Here is a 17455-nt window from a genome sequence, read left to right as displayed (position 1 = left end):
TACATACATACATACATACATACGTACATGCATACATACCAGCATCTATCCAGTGTTGTAGATACAGTACTTGATATCATAGCACTACTATGATATCAAGCAATGTACAATATAGTAATAGTATTTGCAATAGTACTTGATAAGGCTGCTGATTGTTTTCCGTATCGATTTATCGCCTAATTTTTCTTTCCAAAAATTACTCAAGTCGATAAAATGTCGAGAAAATGGTTTAAAAGGGTTCCCGGGCGATGGCGTTATAACTTCATATTGCTTGTTTTGTCAACCAACAGTCCAAAACCAACATATTAAATTAATGATCACATTTGAGAGGCTGGAACCAGTGAATGTTTTTCTTTTTACTTGATAAATGAATTGAAAGATACATTGATTGTCAAACTTGTCAATTTCTGTGGATGGACCCTTTGGATAATCAGCTAATCATTTGAGCACAATAAAACAGCAATTACCAATAATAGTTTAGCAAACTAATAAGTAGTTGCAGAAGCAGTTTCAAGCTTTTGGATTTCTCCCATTCCAAAACAGTGTGCATGTTTCTCTATTGAGATGCTCAATCACAACAAACTAATTTTTCACACTCAGACACTAATTTCCGTTCTCATTTTAAAATGCTGCACTACAGAGCCCGTCTGTGGTGAAGGAGAACTACACTGCAACGTAGCAGACTAAAATACTGTTAAGAAAAGATTTGATTTTGATCGGCTTTATCGTAGCCCTTATGAATCTGTTAAAAGATGTCAGGATAGGCCACAATACCAATTCTTAGGTTCGGCTTGGGACATCTCTAGCGGGTGGTGTCAAAACCAAAAAGAGCAAAGGTACAAGTAATGAATTAAACAGTGTGTTTATCTGCTCTAATGTAAGCTGTAAATGTTAGCACACCCTGTTCACTAGAAAGTAACCTATCATTATTTCCAAAAACAAGACACTAACTATTTACTACCTGTTCAGGAGCGAAACACCCACCCTGTGGGAGCCAAGATGCTGAATTAACAAAATTTAGAGTAACAATAGTGAGTCTGTTGTGCTCACCATTTGGTTTGGGGATGTTTACACTCCAGTAACTCCATCCAAGCCTGTGTTACATTTGCCAAAATCATCTATTCTTTATTGCTTCACTTGTAAAAGTAAATCCCACGGTTGTAAATCTAATAACGGTGTTCCACCATCAGAGAATGTTTTCCTATTTTTCAAACCGTCAAAGGGTTGTATTGGCACAAATAACATGTAAATAAAATCTTTATTTATAGTTAATACTGTACTACAGCTAATGCTGGCTTTAACTGTAACACAGAGTCAAGTGGAAACCAAAGTTCCTACTGGGATACTCACATAGAAATTGTACTTCCTACAGTGTGTGCATGACACATGGTGCAAGAGTGGGGGTTGGGATGTGTGTGTTGCGTGAGTAACACATTACTGGAGCTCATACAGAACAAGAACTAAACTGAATCCAATTTTCACACACACACACACACACACACACACAACATCACACACACACAAACACACACACCCAACACAACACAACACACACACACACACACACAAACACACACACACACACACACACACACACACACACACACACACACACACACACACACACACACACACACACACACACACACACACACGGAGATGAGGCTGGAGCTGGCCCTGTTCAGATAAATCTACCAGATAAAGCTACTTTCAAGCTCTAATTTAATGACTGTGTGTATGCTCCCGTACTTATATCTTTGTGAGGACCAGTTTGAGTTTAAGACCTGAGATTGAGGACCTTTTTGAAAATGAGGTCCAATCCTTTCAGATGTCTTTGCTCTCTGAAAGTTAAGACTTGGAGCTGGGCATGTAGTTGTGAAGATTAGGGTTGGACGCTAGATAATCTATTATCTCAACTATAGCAGTATATGCTATATGTTACAGTGAGGGAGTAAGGGAGGTAGGATGATTCTAAAGTGTGTGATGCACGCGCGAACACACACACACACACACACACACACACACACACACACACACACACACACACACACACACACACACACACACACACACACACACACACACACACACACACACACACACACACCACACACACACACACACACACACACACACACACACACACACACACACACACACACACACACACACTACACTACTTTCCACTCTGCAGTAGCAACAGATGATGTATCTATAGTTTAGAGATGATATGGTCATGGGAGGGTGGAAATAACTGAGACAAGCTCCGTAGCCAAGCAAGAAGGACAATACAAGTAGAAATGTTTGGACCTGGTTATAAAAACAATGGACTGCGTCAAATTACATTTACTCGCTGTATATATAATGTTCACATTACCAATAGCACAGACTGCACACTGGTGGCACGTGTAACAAAAATGTTATACAAAGCACCATATAGCTTTCCTGGTTTACAGCTACTGCTGTAGTGGTCTGTGCTCTCTCCTTATATGGACAACCAGCAACTAGCTATGCAAAACACATCCTGGACCACTCTCCATACTGATTATCTTATGAGACAAAAAACAAACATATTTTCCAAACTGTTGGATATGCTTTTAAAGGATGTGTTCACTCAAACTACAAGCAAACACATTTTCTCACTTGAAAGATCTAGTTGAGATCATAAGTTTTGGGTAGTTTATAGTCGGCCCTTCAAGGGGAATGCACAACTGATTCTCTCTAGAGATAAGGTGAAGTACAACTGCTGTGTTGACATCATGAATCCTAACAACTATTTCCTCTGTATGTGTGTTTGTGTGTGTGTATCCAGATGTCTGTAGCCTGTGGGAATGAGAGAAGTGTGTGAGTAAGACAGGAAATGATGTACACATACACAACACACACACACAACACACACACACACACACACACACACACACACACACACACACACACAGATGTAAGCCAACAAACACGATTTCTAAAACAACACAAATAAGACCATGTGACGTACATAAGAAGGTTTAAGTCTGCGTGTGTGTCTGTGTGTATTTGTACGTAACTGAGTCATAACAGCAGGGCCCTAAAGCATCAACAGCAGTTAAGCCAATTACTTTTATAAAGCAGCTCAGTGTAGAGCAGCTCAGTGAGTTCACGGTCAAGTTTGACTGTGACGTGTCCAACAGCAAGACTTTACCTTCTAACAGTGAGGAATCATTTTTTAAACATCATGTCATCGCCCATTTTACATCACTACATTTGTCTTGTATAGCAAGGGCATTTATTGTTTTCTTTTAGGGACTTTCAGTAATCAGCGTAATAATCACCAAGTCATTTGAGTGTTATCCCAAAAAATATTCCCCACTTTGTATTCAATTTTCAGATTTGTACTTATTCCAAGAATGGCTCATTTACTGTAAAGTCTAGCAATCAGCATCTTCCTGTATGTTGGAGACAGATGGAGGATTTGGATGTCCAGAAACCCACAGCTTTTACAGCTGCTACTTTTAGCATTCATACTCATGTTATACTTAATACTTAAAGACATTAAGCACATCCAACAGTTTAGATTCATTGTCATTTCTTTTTACTGCTAGTTAAGTTATTTCCCATAGAGCTGGATCATATTGAGTCATAGAGGAGGGAGTGAGTGTCTAGTTTTATAAGGCTAATGATAGAGACCAGAATAACAGAGAGGAGTACTGTAAGAGGCTGGCAAGAGAAGCTTAACATGGGATTAACACAACACACACACCACAACACCACACACACACACACACACACCACACACACACACAACACACACACACACAACACACACACACACACACACACACACACAACACACAAAACACCACAGCACCCTCACAAACACACACACACACACACACACACACACACACACACACACACAAACTTGACCTTCTGTCTGAGTCTTGGCTCTGGCGGCAAGACGACACAATCAGCCATGTGTTGTGAGAGAAGTCAGGTTTGTCTCCTTGCAGTGTATATGTTTTAGTATTTTGTGTTTAGCCAACAGATGCAGACCTCACTAGTTTGTTTTTTCAAGTTTTGTCTTTCTGTTTTCTCCATTATTTCTGACATTATTCTCCCACTCCTTATCCCATCGCTACAATTGGCTCCTAAAGATTTAAATTCAAGTCAGACCTCTACTCAAATCATCTAATCCTTTCTGAATACTTTGTTATCCCATCCTCTATTTTTGTTTCTTTCTTTCTCTTGGTTTCTCTATTTTTTGCATTTCTCTTTTTTCTTTATGTATTCCTCCCTGGGTCATCCTCCCTCTCTGATTGGCTGATTTGAATTTTCAAAAAGTGACCAATCCCCTTTTTTTCCACCCTCAGAGACAGAATGAACACTCATCCTTTTCCCTCCTTCCTTCCTTAACAACCAGATTGTGAGACAGCAGCAGAGAGACAGACAGCAACAGCCGGCAGAAAGCCCTTGGAGAGTGACATCACAGTCTCACTCTCAAACTCTCTCTCTCTCTCTCTCTTAGGGTATAAAGACCTCATTGTATCCTCTACATGAAAAAATGCTGGTGGAACGCTGTGAATTTGACAGAGTGTACCCATATAGTCCAGGGTCACCGTGACAAAACACATACACACACACAGAAGCTTTACCCTGCATTCAGTTTGTTTATGTATAAACGGCCTTCACCCGGAATTCCTTATGTGATAGGGACGACTGGTGTGTATGTGTCCTGTAAAGGACGCTAGTTAAACAGAGTGTTGTCTATATGTACATTTGCTTGTGGAGATGGTCTTTAATGCTGGTTTCTGGAGTAATCGGTATATGCCTGTTAAATGTGCAAGTGTGTCAATTGGAATTCCTAATGCAGCATTCAGTGTTTCTTAGCCAGTGTGATGAGTTGAATATATAGGATATATATTTTAAACAGGGAAATTCCTTAAACAAATTAGAGGAAGCCTGACCTCACCACATTCTCATGACTTTAACAGTGGGAAGGAGAAGGGTCAAAAGAACGGTCTCAAAATATGTAAAAAAATACATCCAAAACCCAGCATGTAACAACAATCACATAATTAAAGTCCTTAAAGGTGCTCTAAGCAATGTCATGCGTGTTTTAGGCTACATTTGTTGTCACATACAGCAAACATCTCCTCACTATCCATGAGCTGCATGTCCCCAGAACACACTGTAAAAAACGTGATCTCTGTAGACAGCCCAGAGTCTACAAACGGCAACAAAAATAAACTGTGCCCACCTGCACCACAAAGCATCCACAAACAGTGTTCCAGTGTTCCAGCCAATAACCGTCAAGAAGGATTTGGGGGTGGGGGTCGGGGGATTGTGCGCAGAAGCACAGAAGGGAGGGGACGGGATGAGGAGAAGGGAGGGGCAAGCTAGTCTCATTTTGTTTGAAAATACTAACTATACTAACAAGAAGTAACGTCACCCGACATAGCTTAGAGCACCTTTAAAGCAAATCTGAATTAAATCCCATTTTGTCTGATCAAGGTAGCCCACAAAAACCTGACTAGTTTGTCTTATTTTACAGTTTGTGGGTTAGTAGGCACTCCAAATACACAAATGTACTGTATATGCACAAGCCCCCAAAAAGTGAGTTTTATTTCCGGTCACGTAACGATCAAAGCATGTACAGTATATCATTCAGATCATGTTCACTAGCTTTTGAGCAAAATTGCAATAGCAGAACCTAAATGAAAGTTTTGACACAAGTGGACCTTTATCCACATAAAACTTAACAGTAAAAAACAAAATGCCTAGCTGAGAGTGGCCTTATGAAGATTAAGATAACATATCTATTTTTTAACATTTACAAACAAACTAAGTTCTGATTTCTGGAGGACGCGGACCTTTCGTAGAAGCTACTGTATATAAGCTTCCTTGCTATTTTTTGTATTTGTTGTTAACTAAGAGCTCAGTGTTTTGGGAATAGAGACTATGCACTTCAAAATCAGTAAATTAGATTACAGCCACACTATGACATATTATTTCAGGTCCCACTTTCTCCATCCTGCTTCACATATTGTATATATAACTTTTGCGTGAAGCTGAGACACAACTTTAGAACCTCTTCCAGTTCCACACACAGCTCCATTTAGCCCTTTCAATCACTCTCTCTCTCAAACACACCAACACTTACTTTGACGTCTTGCTCCAGCGTTCGTATCAGTTCTCCATCCACTTGCCCTGTTTGAGCCACACGGAGAGAGCGTCGCTCTGCCTTCCTCAGCCGGTACTGCAGGATGCGGCAGGTCTTATTAGCCTAAGAAACAGAAGCATGTGTTTGGATGATGTCATGTGTCATCTATCTAAGCCCTTTTTGTTACTTTGCTTCATGTTATAGCGCCTTCAAGGAAGATTCGCCTTGCACCAGGCATTAAAATTCCAAAGAAGACATGCAGACATGGCCTTGTGTCACACCTCTTGCTCAAAGATGACATTCAGAACATTCTTACTTGCCTGTTTCAAAACATTTTGCAGCCTCTGCCTGTTTTATACATTCAAAGTTCCAAATCAGGATACCACACCAAAATGAGAGCACAGATTCAATGAATGTGCTTTCATTTAGTCGGTCTGTTGTTCCACAGTTGTACCTGCTCCAGCTGTTGCCGTAGGTCCTGCAACTGGTAGACGTCATCCTCCATGTACATGTCCCTCATCTCCAGCATCTCGGACCGCAACTCCTCCATCTCATCCTAGAGACAGTGGAGAAGAGAGCGTGTATAAGTATAAGTATCATTTTAACAATACTCCTCTGACATCAACCAGCAGGGGAAAGAGCTGTTATGTGTTGTAGAGACATCTACCTGACTGTTAGTTAGTGTCGACAGCATTATGTGCCCATATGTGGACCATAAAGGCAATCATTTAATGTTTAACAGGAGTCATTAGAGCTTTTAGCATCTTTGTCATAGATGCAAGACAATCATCAAAAATCATCATCAAATTAACCTTGTTTCTAATCCATCCCATCAATCGCCGCTCGCTATCATTAGCAGTTTTAAGTCTTTGTCTAAATCATCCTTATTATCAAGATAACTATTACAACAATTAGTATCTTCTTCAAATGAACTGCTGTGTAATATCCTCTCAAGTCAGATAAAAAGGGCCCATCAGAAATAGAGATCTACATGATGTAAGTAGCAGAATGGCGTACTAAGTAACATATGATACAGTATTGATTCTCCTTTCTCTCTCCCGCCCAGGAGGTCAAAGATGACCTTAGATTAAACTCTTAGCAGTCCCTGCAGGGAAATTGAGATCAAGTAAAAGAAATTCCTACACTCTACAATATGACGTAAAAATAAGTAGTAAAGAAGTAGAATCTAAACGTTTTCAAAAAGGTATGAAATACCACTAAAAAAACCAGACAGTATGTGATCTTAATTTACAGTAGTGTATTTATCTACCTATCTTATAGACATCTTGGAGATGAAGTAATCATTTCAGCTTGATACATGAATTGCATTCTTAATCTGAATCACATTTAAGGTGCAGCTCTTGTATTAGCATTTACGTCTGCACTGAAATGAACCACACCCCACCAGAAAAAGTCAGGTTGCGAGGCTTTATGGGACAGCAGCTGGGGTGTTACACAATGGTGTGCTTCCAAGAGTATGCAATGTGTGTTGTGTGGGATGTGTAAGCAAAATACGGAATACAAGTGACTGTAGTAGTAGCGCTGTCAAAATGCGGGTCAGTCTCTGCATAACTATCCTCTGCATAACTCTGTGTGTGTGTGTGTGTGTGTGTGTGTGTGAAGAGGTTTGTTGATCAAGCTGAAATAGACTGCAGCAAGGAGCAATCTGCACAACACTGACCACTGTGCTACAACTTGGCAATACAGAGGAGAGAGGAGGCAGAGATGAGATTTAAAAAAGTAGGAAAAAAATAAAGGTACAAAAAAGAAAGAGCTGAAAGAGTAAGACACTGAAGTAAAGGAGAAGAAATAGAAAGGAAATAAATATCAGAAGTAAAGGGAAGGTAGGATGTGAAAATAAAGGAAACAGGAGAATGACTAGGAAATAGGAAAGGGGAGGAGAAGAAAGAAAGAAAGAAAGAAAGAAAGAAAATAACAGAAAATAAAGTGAAGTAAAAGACATTGTTTCACCCTCCATGGGACATACAAAAGGGGCCGAAAAAGAAAAACCAGGGATGGTAAAAGCAGAAAAAAAGAAATGTAGACAGGGAGGGAGATAAAAACAAGACAGCAGAGAGAGAGATTGTAAGGACACAAAACGAGGGAAACACAAGTTAATATGGTGAGAGACTAAGAGAGAGAGAGAGAGAGAGAGAGAGGTGTCCCGCTGACCTGCTTTACACAGCTAACTAAAAAAGAACAGGGAAGATTGTTGCCGTCATGTGAGCAATCAGCCAGTCAGGAGATTGAATCAACCAATCAGCTGTTAGATTTGACGGAGCCAGACATGGTCCATATTAGAAAGCAGAACTCACAAACATCTGCTGTGATAACGGTCCGTCTAACTGCTGTAGGACAGAACCAGGCCAGCTGTTACCCCCATGTTTTCAGTCTTTGTGCTAAGCTAAACTAAGCTGGAAATGGGCTATGGTCTTAAATAAACACGGTGGATGTTGATGGGTTTCATGTTTTTTTAACCAGGAATTGCTACTGAGACTACTGAAGACACATAAACATAACATATAAACACAATAGCTGTCATCAAGTGTTGATTTTTTGGGGTTGGGATTGGGCTTTACACCTCGGCAAAGCGGGCATGGGTTTGACTCCGACCTGCAGCCCTTTGATGCATGTCATTCCCCCTCTCTCTCCCCTTTTATGTCTTCAGCTGTCCTGTATAAATGGCAGCCTAAATTGCCCCAAAAAATCTTTAAAAGAAAAAATAGATTCTGAAAATTGCCTTAAAAAAAATTCTGTGACACATACAATTTCATCAGAGGATATTGAGCAGATGAACTGTTTATCTGTACTACCATGGCAATTCTTTGTGATGTAAAAATATTGTGAGTATTGAAAGATATGAGTGAGTAACTAGGCTAAAGCAGTCATGTATACAAGCTACGCCTGCTTAGATGCTCAATTAGTATAAATTGTAGTCACAGGACAGAGATTCCTAAAAAGAAAGGCTCAACTTTGAGACTGTCTGGTTGGAGGCCAGCAGTAAAGCCCCGCATGCCGTTTATCATGTATAAGCACAGCATGTGGACTCAAGTGATAATTTAGTTATTTGTTGGGTTCCTGCTGAGCGAGAGCAGCTTTAACATTGTGTGTGGATGGTAGGAATGACAGACAGAATCAATCAAACTGCTGTTAGCATGTTGCCTAGCAATAAGTAATAAGGGATGCAGGTAGCTGGAAGATTTGATCGTCTACCAACCAAGTTCTCTCACAGAAACAAATCTGACACAGAGCAAGAGACTGAGGGGGTGCCTGACACCACAGCAGCATGTTGTTTTCATCTTCTGATTACTAACCAGGTGTTCCTCGCAGCTGCAAAAACAGACACAACCACACTCACTTCACTGCCAGGCCTCCCAGGAGGCTTTGGGGTGGTCCAATAAGGTAGCTCTGTTACATGCTGTCCTATATATTCAGGCAGCAGCTGATTGAGACTGAGAAAGCAGGTCTTTGAATTTTTTTTAACATCTGAAAAGACTTCGACAAATCATGATTTTAGACAGACAGCACAGATAGGGCAACAGCTAATGATTATTTCCATGGAGAAGACATCAGAAAATTGCTCAATCTGTCCCTACAAACAGTCAAAAACCCAATCTATTCAATTGATATTGATGTAAAAGAAAGAAAAGCAGCAACTCCTCCTAACTGAGAAATTGGAACCAGCCAATATTTGAAAATGTTGCTTGATTAATGGCTAAATATCAACTACTGAACACTAATCAGGGCCACATAACAATATGGAGCAATAATCCTAATTGTTTTGCTGGCTAGAATAACTAAAAGTAGCAATTTAGGGAATAATATCATGATAATCAAGATTATTCATTATATTTTCAGAAATGTTGTTTCATGTCAAAGGCATCATGGCTCGTGTTTACAAGAGCAGCAGGTGTGATTAAAAAAAAGTTAATGTATCACGTTGCCATAGTTATCAACAAGAAACCCTTCTGGTGTGTGGAGCCATATTCATGATGAAGGTCCATCAAGAATCTATTCTCCAACACTGTTGCAGCAGAGCTCCCTGAGAATAGATGTGGTGGTCCTCCTATTTAGACTGTGGCTCAATCACCCTCTACAATCAATCTCTGACAATTATCGGCATGTCTGGTATCTGCCATTTAATTCTTAGGGACATGCTAATATAATTGATCTTTCGCCTAATCAATCACTCTCAAGTCTGGATGGATCTGCTCCACGTTACATTCCACTGCCTGCAGACCTGTGGGAGCTGAGAGATGCCTTTAGTACCAAAATCTGATGACATCCCACTGTGAAGCCTTGATGATGGTGCTGTGATTCTCTGGTTACTGTTTTGAGTGCTGATGTTTTGGTGTTTGTCAGTTTGACAGAACAATGGAAAATGTTGTGCTGCTGTCAAATTTTTGTAATACATGATTTTGACCTTTTAGTGTAAAAAAAAAACAAACTCATCTGATACCTTGGTAAATTAACAGCAAGGCAGAGTTAGATTTCACTGCCATCGCGCCCCCCACTTCCCTCATGTGAGCTGGGGGTAACACAACTGACAACACTGGCTGCCAAATTATGTTGGAAAGCCACTATCTGCCCAAAATACTACATCCACATTATATCTTACTCTCTAAAGCACACCTACAATATTTCACATTTCCTATTGCACATGCAGATATTCCATATGAAACATCCATTCTGAGGATACAATGCTGCATGTTTTGCTCTAGTGCTCCATTCAAAACATCATCATCATCCTTGTAGTGTGTAGCCTTGGATGACATCCAAAGGCATATCTAAACTGGCAAACAAGAGTGAACTGGTAAATAAACCCAACAGTAAAATAATTTAAAAAACATGATTCTGACAGAAAGAGGATTTTGTCTTTGCATCTTGGTCTAAAGCAAAATGCAAATGAAAGATTGCCTAATCGAAACAATTATTTTACCATGGGGAATCCTAATTAACACATTCATAGGCCTTATATAGGTCAGTTGGACTTACTTTGAGGTAATCATTCTCAGATCTCAGCTCTTCTATTTCCCGGACGAACTCCTCGTGCATGCCGTCCATAAACTCCTCTGTGAGGTCTGAGAACGCCAGGGACGTGCTGGCAGGTACCCTGCTGTCAAACGAGGTGACCGAGCGTTCCTCGCCGGGGGATATGCTCCCTTCCCCGGTCTCCACGCCCACGGAGAGCCGGTCCTTGTAGTCCCTCTCTGCGGAGGAGCATGTGGTCTTGGCGGCGGCTCGTTGGTTAGCTCTATCCGCCAACACGCCATCCCTGAGTGGCTTGTCTCCGTCCGGCCCACCGCCCCGGCTGCTCCTAGATTCGGCGTCGCTGCTCACAGCGTCGGCGGAGAGCTTGTTTTCCTCAGAGGCGCAGTCCGATAGCTCGGAGCTACTGGCAGTCGGGGAGAGCTTCCCGGTGGCGCAGCCAGAGTCCTTAGATAAATCATCGGATCCTATGCTGGCGTCCGACACCTTCCTCCGTCCTCCGGTGCTCTTGGTCGCCTTGACCGTCTTTGACAACGCGGCGCAGGAGGAGGATTTGCCCGCCGGTTTTCCACCACCGCTCTTCTCCGCTTTACCGTCCTTTCCAGCAAGACTTCCCACGGGACTGCGCCTGGAAATGCGGCTACCCAAGTGGATGGCCCCCGGCTTGACGCTCAGGGTTGGGGTCCCAATCCCTCCGCGGATCTTGGTGAGCGACCAACCGGGTACATCCTTGGGTCTGGCCGGGGACGGTGCCCGGTTTATCTTCTTCTTTTTCTCGCCCGGAGGCTGAGCGGACACCATTGCAGAGAGCTCCGCAGTTTCAGGCCGGGGGTTGGGCTGCTGCTGCCCGGGCACCGCGTGCTGCGTCTGCCCACTGTCCGAGCCCTCTGTCCCGCCTCCGCTTTCCATCTTCTGCCGGAGATGGAGTCTCCGTTCCTTGGGCGAGGCGAAGACGAAGTGAGTCGGAGAGTTATGGACATCAACCTCCTTTGTTTTTGTCATTCATTCCGTTTAGGCCAAAACAATAAAAAATGAAATAAAACCTCATATATGGTGAAACAGGAGTCAGAAGTTGGAGTGGGAATAAACAACTGCAGAGCAACACAAAAGGAGGGGATCCTCGCTCCAGCCACAATGAGAGCTCCTGTAGTGCAACAAGGCGAAGAAGCAGGAAGCGAAGTCCAAACAACAAAAACGCAACCTATCAGGCCTAATCCAGTTTATCACAAATTATGAAAAAAAAAATATTCCGCTTTGTTCTGAAAGATCCTCCCCTCCTCTCTTCAGGATATCTGTCTGGCCGGTTCCTGCTCAGAGGAGTTGTAGCTGAGAATAGAGAGAGGCAGTGTGGTGAACGGGTCTACCCTCTCTCTCTCTCTCTCTCTCTCTCTCTCTCTCTCTCTCTCTCTTTCTCCGCCCAGATAATGGGATGTAGCCCTGGAGGAGAGCGAGAGAGAGAGAGATATAATCTAATTTGAAGCTCTCTGTCGCCACCATTGCAGGATATTATGTAGGAGCAATAGGGCCCCTCACAAGGAGCAGTCAAAAATAATGTGTATGGGGATGCTGTGAGAGATGCATAAATAGCAGGATGTAGCCTACCCGCTATGCATTGCTTTAAAGACAAAACGATAGGCTATCTCCAATGATAATTTTGGGTAGGGGCAAATACATTTAAAACACACTTTTATTTTTTTATATACAGGTCAGTGTATGAAAAGCAATATGTATGACAGCCAGAAACCACTCCCCGAAATTGACACTATCCATTCATTGTGCAGACCCCTCTTCATCACACAATTTTGCTCCTGTCTGCACACTGTTGCCAGACAAAATTTGCAACTCAAGTCTCTAGAAGGGCTTTCCATAAAGCTCAGGACTTGTTTTAAAAAGTTTTATTGCCATTCATGCTTGCACAGTACGAAATTTAATTCAATTCAATTCAATACAACTTATTGTAGGCTATAAGGGCAGTTGCATGCAGCAGCTTGTCAATCAAATCTACAGATACACACAATAGACAGGAGAAAAGAGAAGACACTATTAATAACAACCATGTCAGAAGTGTTGACTTTGTTTTATACATATTTTCATAGACACTGAGTGAAACAGACAGTATACATACGGTTGCTCTTTGACTGCGCTGGTGGAGCTGTCCTGTCTATGTGTTTGTCTTTGTCTTGTCTGTGTATTTTGTCCATACAGTCTAGGATTTTGTCCATATCATATATGTCTTGTGTTATGAAAGATGCTATAATGTGTGTGTGTGTGTGTGTGTGTGTGTGTGTGTGTGTGTGTGTGTGTGTGTGTGTGTGTGTGTGTGTGTGTGTGTGTGTGTGTGTGTGTGTTTAGTCTTTGTCATATGATGTCCTATTTTGTATGATGTCCAATGTATTGTGAATGGTGTCTTATTGTTAAAGATAGTTTTAAGGGCCTCAGGAAGAATAGCTGCATGAACAGGAGCTAATGACGATCCTAAACAAACAAACAAACAAGACTGACAAAAAAATCAAAGACTATATGCTCAAAACGTGGAATTGGTAAGCAATGGATAAATACAAAAAAAAGCTTTTGAATTGAGTCTTTGCTACCATAGCCACATTCCGTTGAACTCTGACTCTCACAAGAAAAAAGAAAAAATTTCTACCATGGTAAAGAAAATCTAAAAAACATCTTACTTTACCTGGAAAATAAATTACAAAAAGTGGGATACCAGTGATGTGTACCATAATATGTAAAAAGGGCCACAAAAATAAAAATCTACTGATTAAAACAGTAAGTAAATTTAAATTTGGTAGTTAAAGATAATTAATCAATATTTAGTTTTTGCCGTCAGCTTACACACGTGTTGCAGAATGTGGCTCATTACGTCAAAACTCGTCACACAAGCCAAAAAAGACACAACACTTGGAGATAAATATCACACTTCTACGTCAATATGAAACTCAATTAATAAATCAAAATGTAACAATCCTTTTTCTAAATGGCATTTTTTCAACAAAATGCACCACTTGAATTACTCTTTCAAAGCAGCAACAACACACTGATGTACTTCATACCAAACACTCCTCTCTTCAGTGCTGTGTATACCTATTTTCTAATACTGGCTTCTGTAAAAGATTGTTTCGGCACAGAATATACTTACATTTTACTGCATGCAAAAATAGAAAAGTTTTAGAAAAAATATAGTTTATTTTTCCCCATTTCAGGTTTTTACAACAACAACAAAACACTGGACTGACCCCACCTCAATTTCTCCACACACCTATTCCAGTGTTTGCAGAAGAGGCATGTGGGCATGTGGTTGGCCGTCATACACTTTTCAACCCCTCAATCGTATTGAGAAATGGGGAGTAATGGGGTCAAGTAAACAACCGTGGAGTTACAGTATTGTGGTTGATGAACCAGTCCTGGACCAGAGCAGCCTGGTGAAAACTAACATTATCCCAGGTGACAACAAACCTGAGCTGCTGTGATCTGGTCTGAACAACTAGATTATGCAGTGCATCCAGAATTGTGATTATGCGTGCAGTATTGTAGGGACCAAGAGTGGCATGGTGATGGGGGACTCTTTGAAGACTAATTGCGGCACCCAAGGTAATCATGTGTTTGGGTTTGCTACCAATTTCAAATAGTGTTTTGCATTTTGAAGAGAAGTATTTTCCTAATGATTGACTTTTCATTCTTCAACAAAGTTTCAAATATAAGAAACTATGTGTAGTGTTTTGCAAGAAGTGCATTGCAAAATTTGCAAACAAAGTGCAAAGCACAAAATGTGTTTGTACTTTTGGTGTACTTTTGTTTAAGGCATGGTTACAAAAGTTTAAGGTTTTGATGGTTTTGTCTAACCATTCACTTTTAGTGTACAAGAAATCTGCAAAAACTGCAATGCAAGAGGATATACTAATGCTATGGCTGTACAGTATGCAGTATTTCTGTATACAGACATGTTCACAACCATTCACATCATGATTAATTCACCTCCTGCGGGATTTCATGTGCACATGGTAACAGTACAGTAACTCTCAGGTTACCTCCTCTATCTGTCTCTGTATGTGTGTGTGTGTGTATTCTTGTTTACCTATATTTGGGGGGTCCAAAAATCGTGAATGTAGTATACTTATGGGGTCCTGACAGCTTTGTAGGGCCAAAATGCTGGACCCCACAAATTTAAAGGGCTGTTTGAGGGTTAAGACTTGGTTTTAGGATTAGAGTTAGAATTGGGTTACGGTTAGGGTGAGGGTGAAGGTTAGGCTTTTAGTTGTTATAGTTAAGGTTAGTGTAAGGGGCTAGGGAATGCATTATGTCAATGACGGTCCCCACAAAAATAGTGAGACGCACTGTGTGTGTGTGTGTGTGTGTGTGTGTGTGTGTGTGTGTGTGTGTGTGTCAGATATCAGCTAGAAAGAGAAGAAAGCCCAGGATACCCCAGTCAACACTTTTTCTGATGCAGTTACTAAAACACAGCCTGCTGCACTCTCCCCAAAGCTAAATGGATACAGGAAGCCTCAGGTTAAAACATTCAACCCTGCTGGAACCACCTGTTTTCATAACAAACAGATAGTATTATTAAAAGCCAACAATCTAAACTAGGCAGATTTATTAAATGTCTGCAGTGCCTGGTAATCCCTCTTGGTACTGTTCTGGAACCAGGCGGTGATGCTGCCTGTCAGCAGGATGCTCTCTATGGTGCAGGTGTAGAAAGTCTTTAGCACCTTGAGGGGCAGCCCGAAGTCTAGAGATACTGATGGGCTTTTTTCACCAAGGTGCTGACGCGATAGGACCATGATAAATCTATTTGGTATCTAAAGCTGTCCACCCTCTCCGGTGGTGTAGTCTACATGATACACAGGTATACTCAGTATACACACTACAAAAGCTCCAGGATTTCCATATACCAACTTAAAATGCCCAATGACATGCACAACATACTTTCCATTATTTTTTTGATATGTTTTTAATTGTCATCTGTGTTCTTTTTCTTAGAACAGGCTAAATAAAGATACTTCCACTACAAATGGGTGCTTTAAAGTGTTTCCAAATGCAAAAATGAATATGTAACTTCCTAACTTCCCTGGGAACAAGACACCCAGACGCCCCCCCTTAATTATGATATGTGGCTCTGTGAAGCTGCACTTTGAGGTAAATGCTAATGTCAGCATTCTGGCATGCTCATAAGGACAATGCTAACATGCTAATGTTCAGCAAGTTAAGTTTTTACCATGTTCACCATCTTAATTTAGTGTGTTAGCATGCTAGCATTTGCGAATTAGCAATAAAGACAAAGTGCAGCAGAGGATTTTGGGAATGGCATTAGTTTTGCAGGTATGTAGTCGTTAGTGTAATATTGGACATGATGATAGGGCTAGATAAAAAGTTGACGGATCACCAAAGGGATTACATGTCCTCCTGAGGTGTACATGAATGCCAATACATTAGACATATCACTAAAAACCATAAATGTAAACTTTACGGTGGTGTTAGAGGGAAAGTCAGGGGAACACCAAAGACATTGGATTCGTCCTCCGGGAACCATGAAGGTTTGTACCAGATTTCATGGCATTCCATTCAAAAGTTGACACATTCCACTAAAAGCCAAACATGTCCTGTGTATGAAATCAATATACTATTCGTTAGCTGTTTCTGCAATATGAGCCATCACTGGACAATTTTCTGCACTATGCATATTTATTTATTACTCTGTATTATCTCCAATTGTGCAATAAGTCATTTCTATTCATCCGCACCTTACTCATCTGTAGATCTCATTTTATACATAGGATGCTATTTTGTAAATATGTTTGTATTATTACTATTATTGTTATAACAAATTCTATATTTATGTATATTATTTCTCTTATGTCTACTTAATGTGTATTGGTGTTATTCTGATTCTGATTATTCTTAAAATAATTTCTTTAGAGCTGAAAAAGTCACATTGTATACCTGATCTGTCCCAATATGTAATGTAACCGCTTTCCTTATACAGCATGTGTATTTATATACAGAGCAAGTAGGAGCCTTTACGTTGATAGATAAAATGTGTTTCTGCTGTATTTTCCAGTGACAGAGACATTATGTTGTCTCCAGCTATTAACAGATGATTCGTTTCATTATTAAAGCTAAAAAGCAGAGTTGGACCTCCTCCTCGGCTTCTATCTATTCCCTATCTCTAATAATAACCATATTCATATGTCTTCTCTGTTAAGTAGGACTGAATATGTGCACTACAGTCTTACACACAATTATATTCAAGTATAACTTCCAATGTTAAAGGTCCCAGGGCATGGTGCTCTTTGGATGCTTTATATAGACCTTAGTGGTCCCCTA

At 40.8% G+C, this 17455-nt stretch overlaps 1 protein-coding gene across 2 annotated transcripts in view; it reads right to left on the bottom strand.

Moving 5' to 3' along the window:
- mtcl2 (microtubule crosslinking factor 2) overlaps window positions 1-12489 on the bottom strand; it is a 116639-nt gene extending 104150 nt beyond the window's left edge. For both annotated transcript variants that reach the window (XM_032519950.1, XM_032519951.1), the window contains exons 1-3: window positions 11132-12489; window positions 6591-6692; window positions 6137-6259 (exon numbers count right to left, since the gene is read on the bottom strand). In XM_032519950.1, the coding sequence (XP_032375841.1) occupies window positions 6137-6259; window positions 6591-6692; window positions 11132-12127 (1221 nt within the window). In that variant the 5' untranslated portion in view covers window positions 12128-12489. The remainder of the gene's footprint in view (window positions 1-6136; window positions 6260-6590; window positions 6693-11131) is intronic.
- Window positions 12490-17455: the final 4966 nt, after the last annotated feature.

This window comes from Etheostoma spectabile, chromosome 7, assembly GCF_008692095.1.
Source record: "Etheostoma spectabile isolate EspeVRDwgs_2016 chromosome 7, UIUC_Espe_1.0, whole genome shotgun sequence".
NCBI classification, from domain to species: domain Eukaryota; kingdom Metazoa; phylum Chordata; class Actinopteri; order Perciformes; family Percidae; genus Etheostoma; species Etheostoma spectabile.
This window is presented reverse-complemented; position numbering and strand designations above follow the sequence as displayed.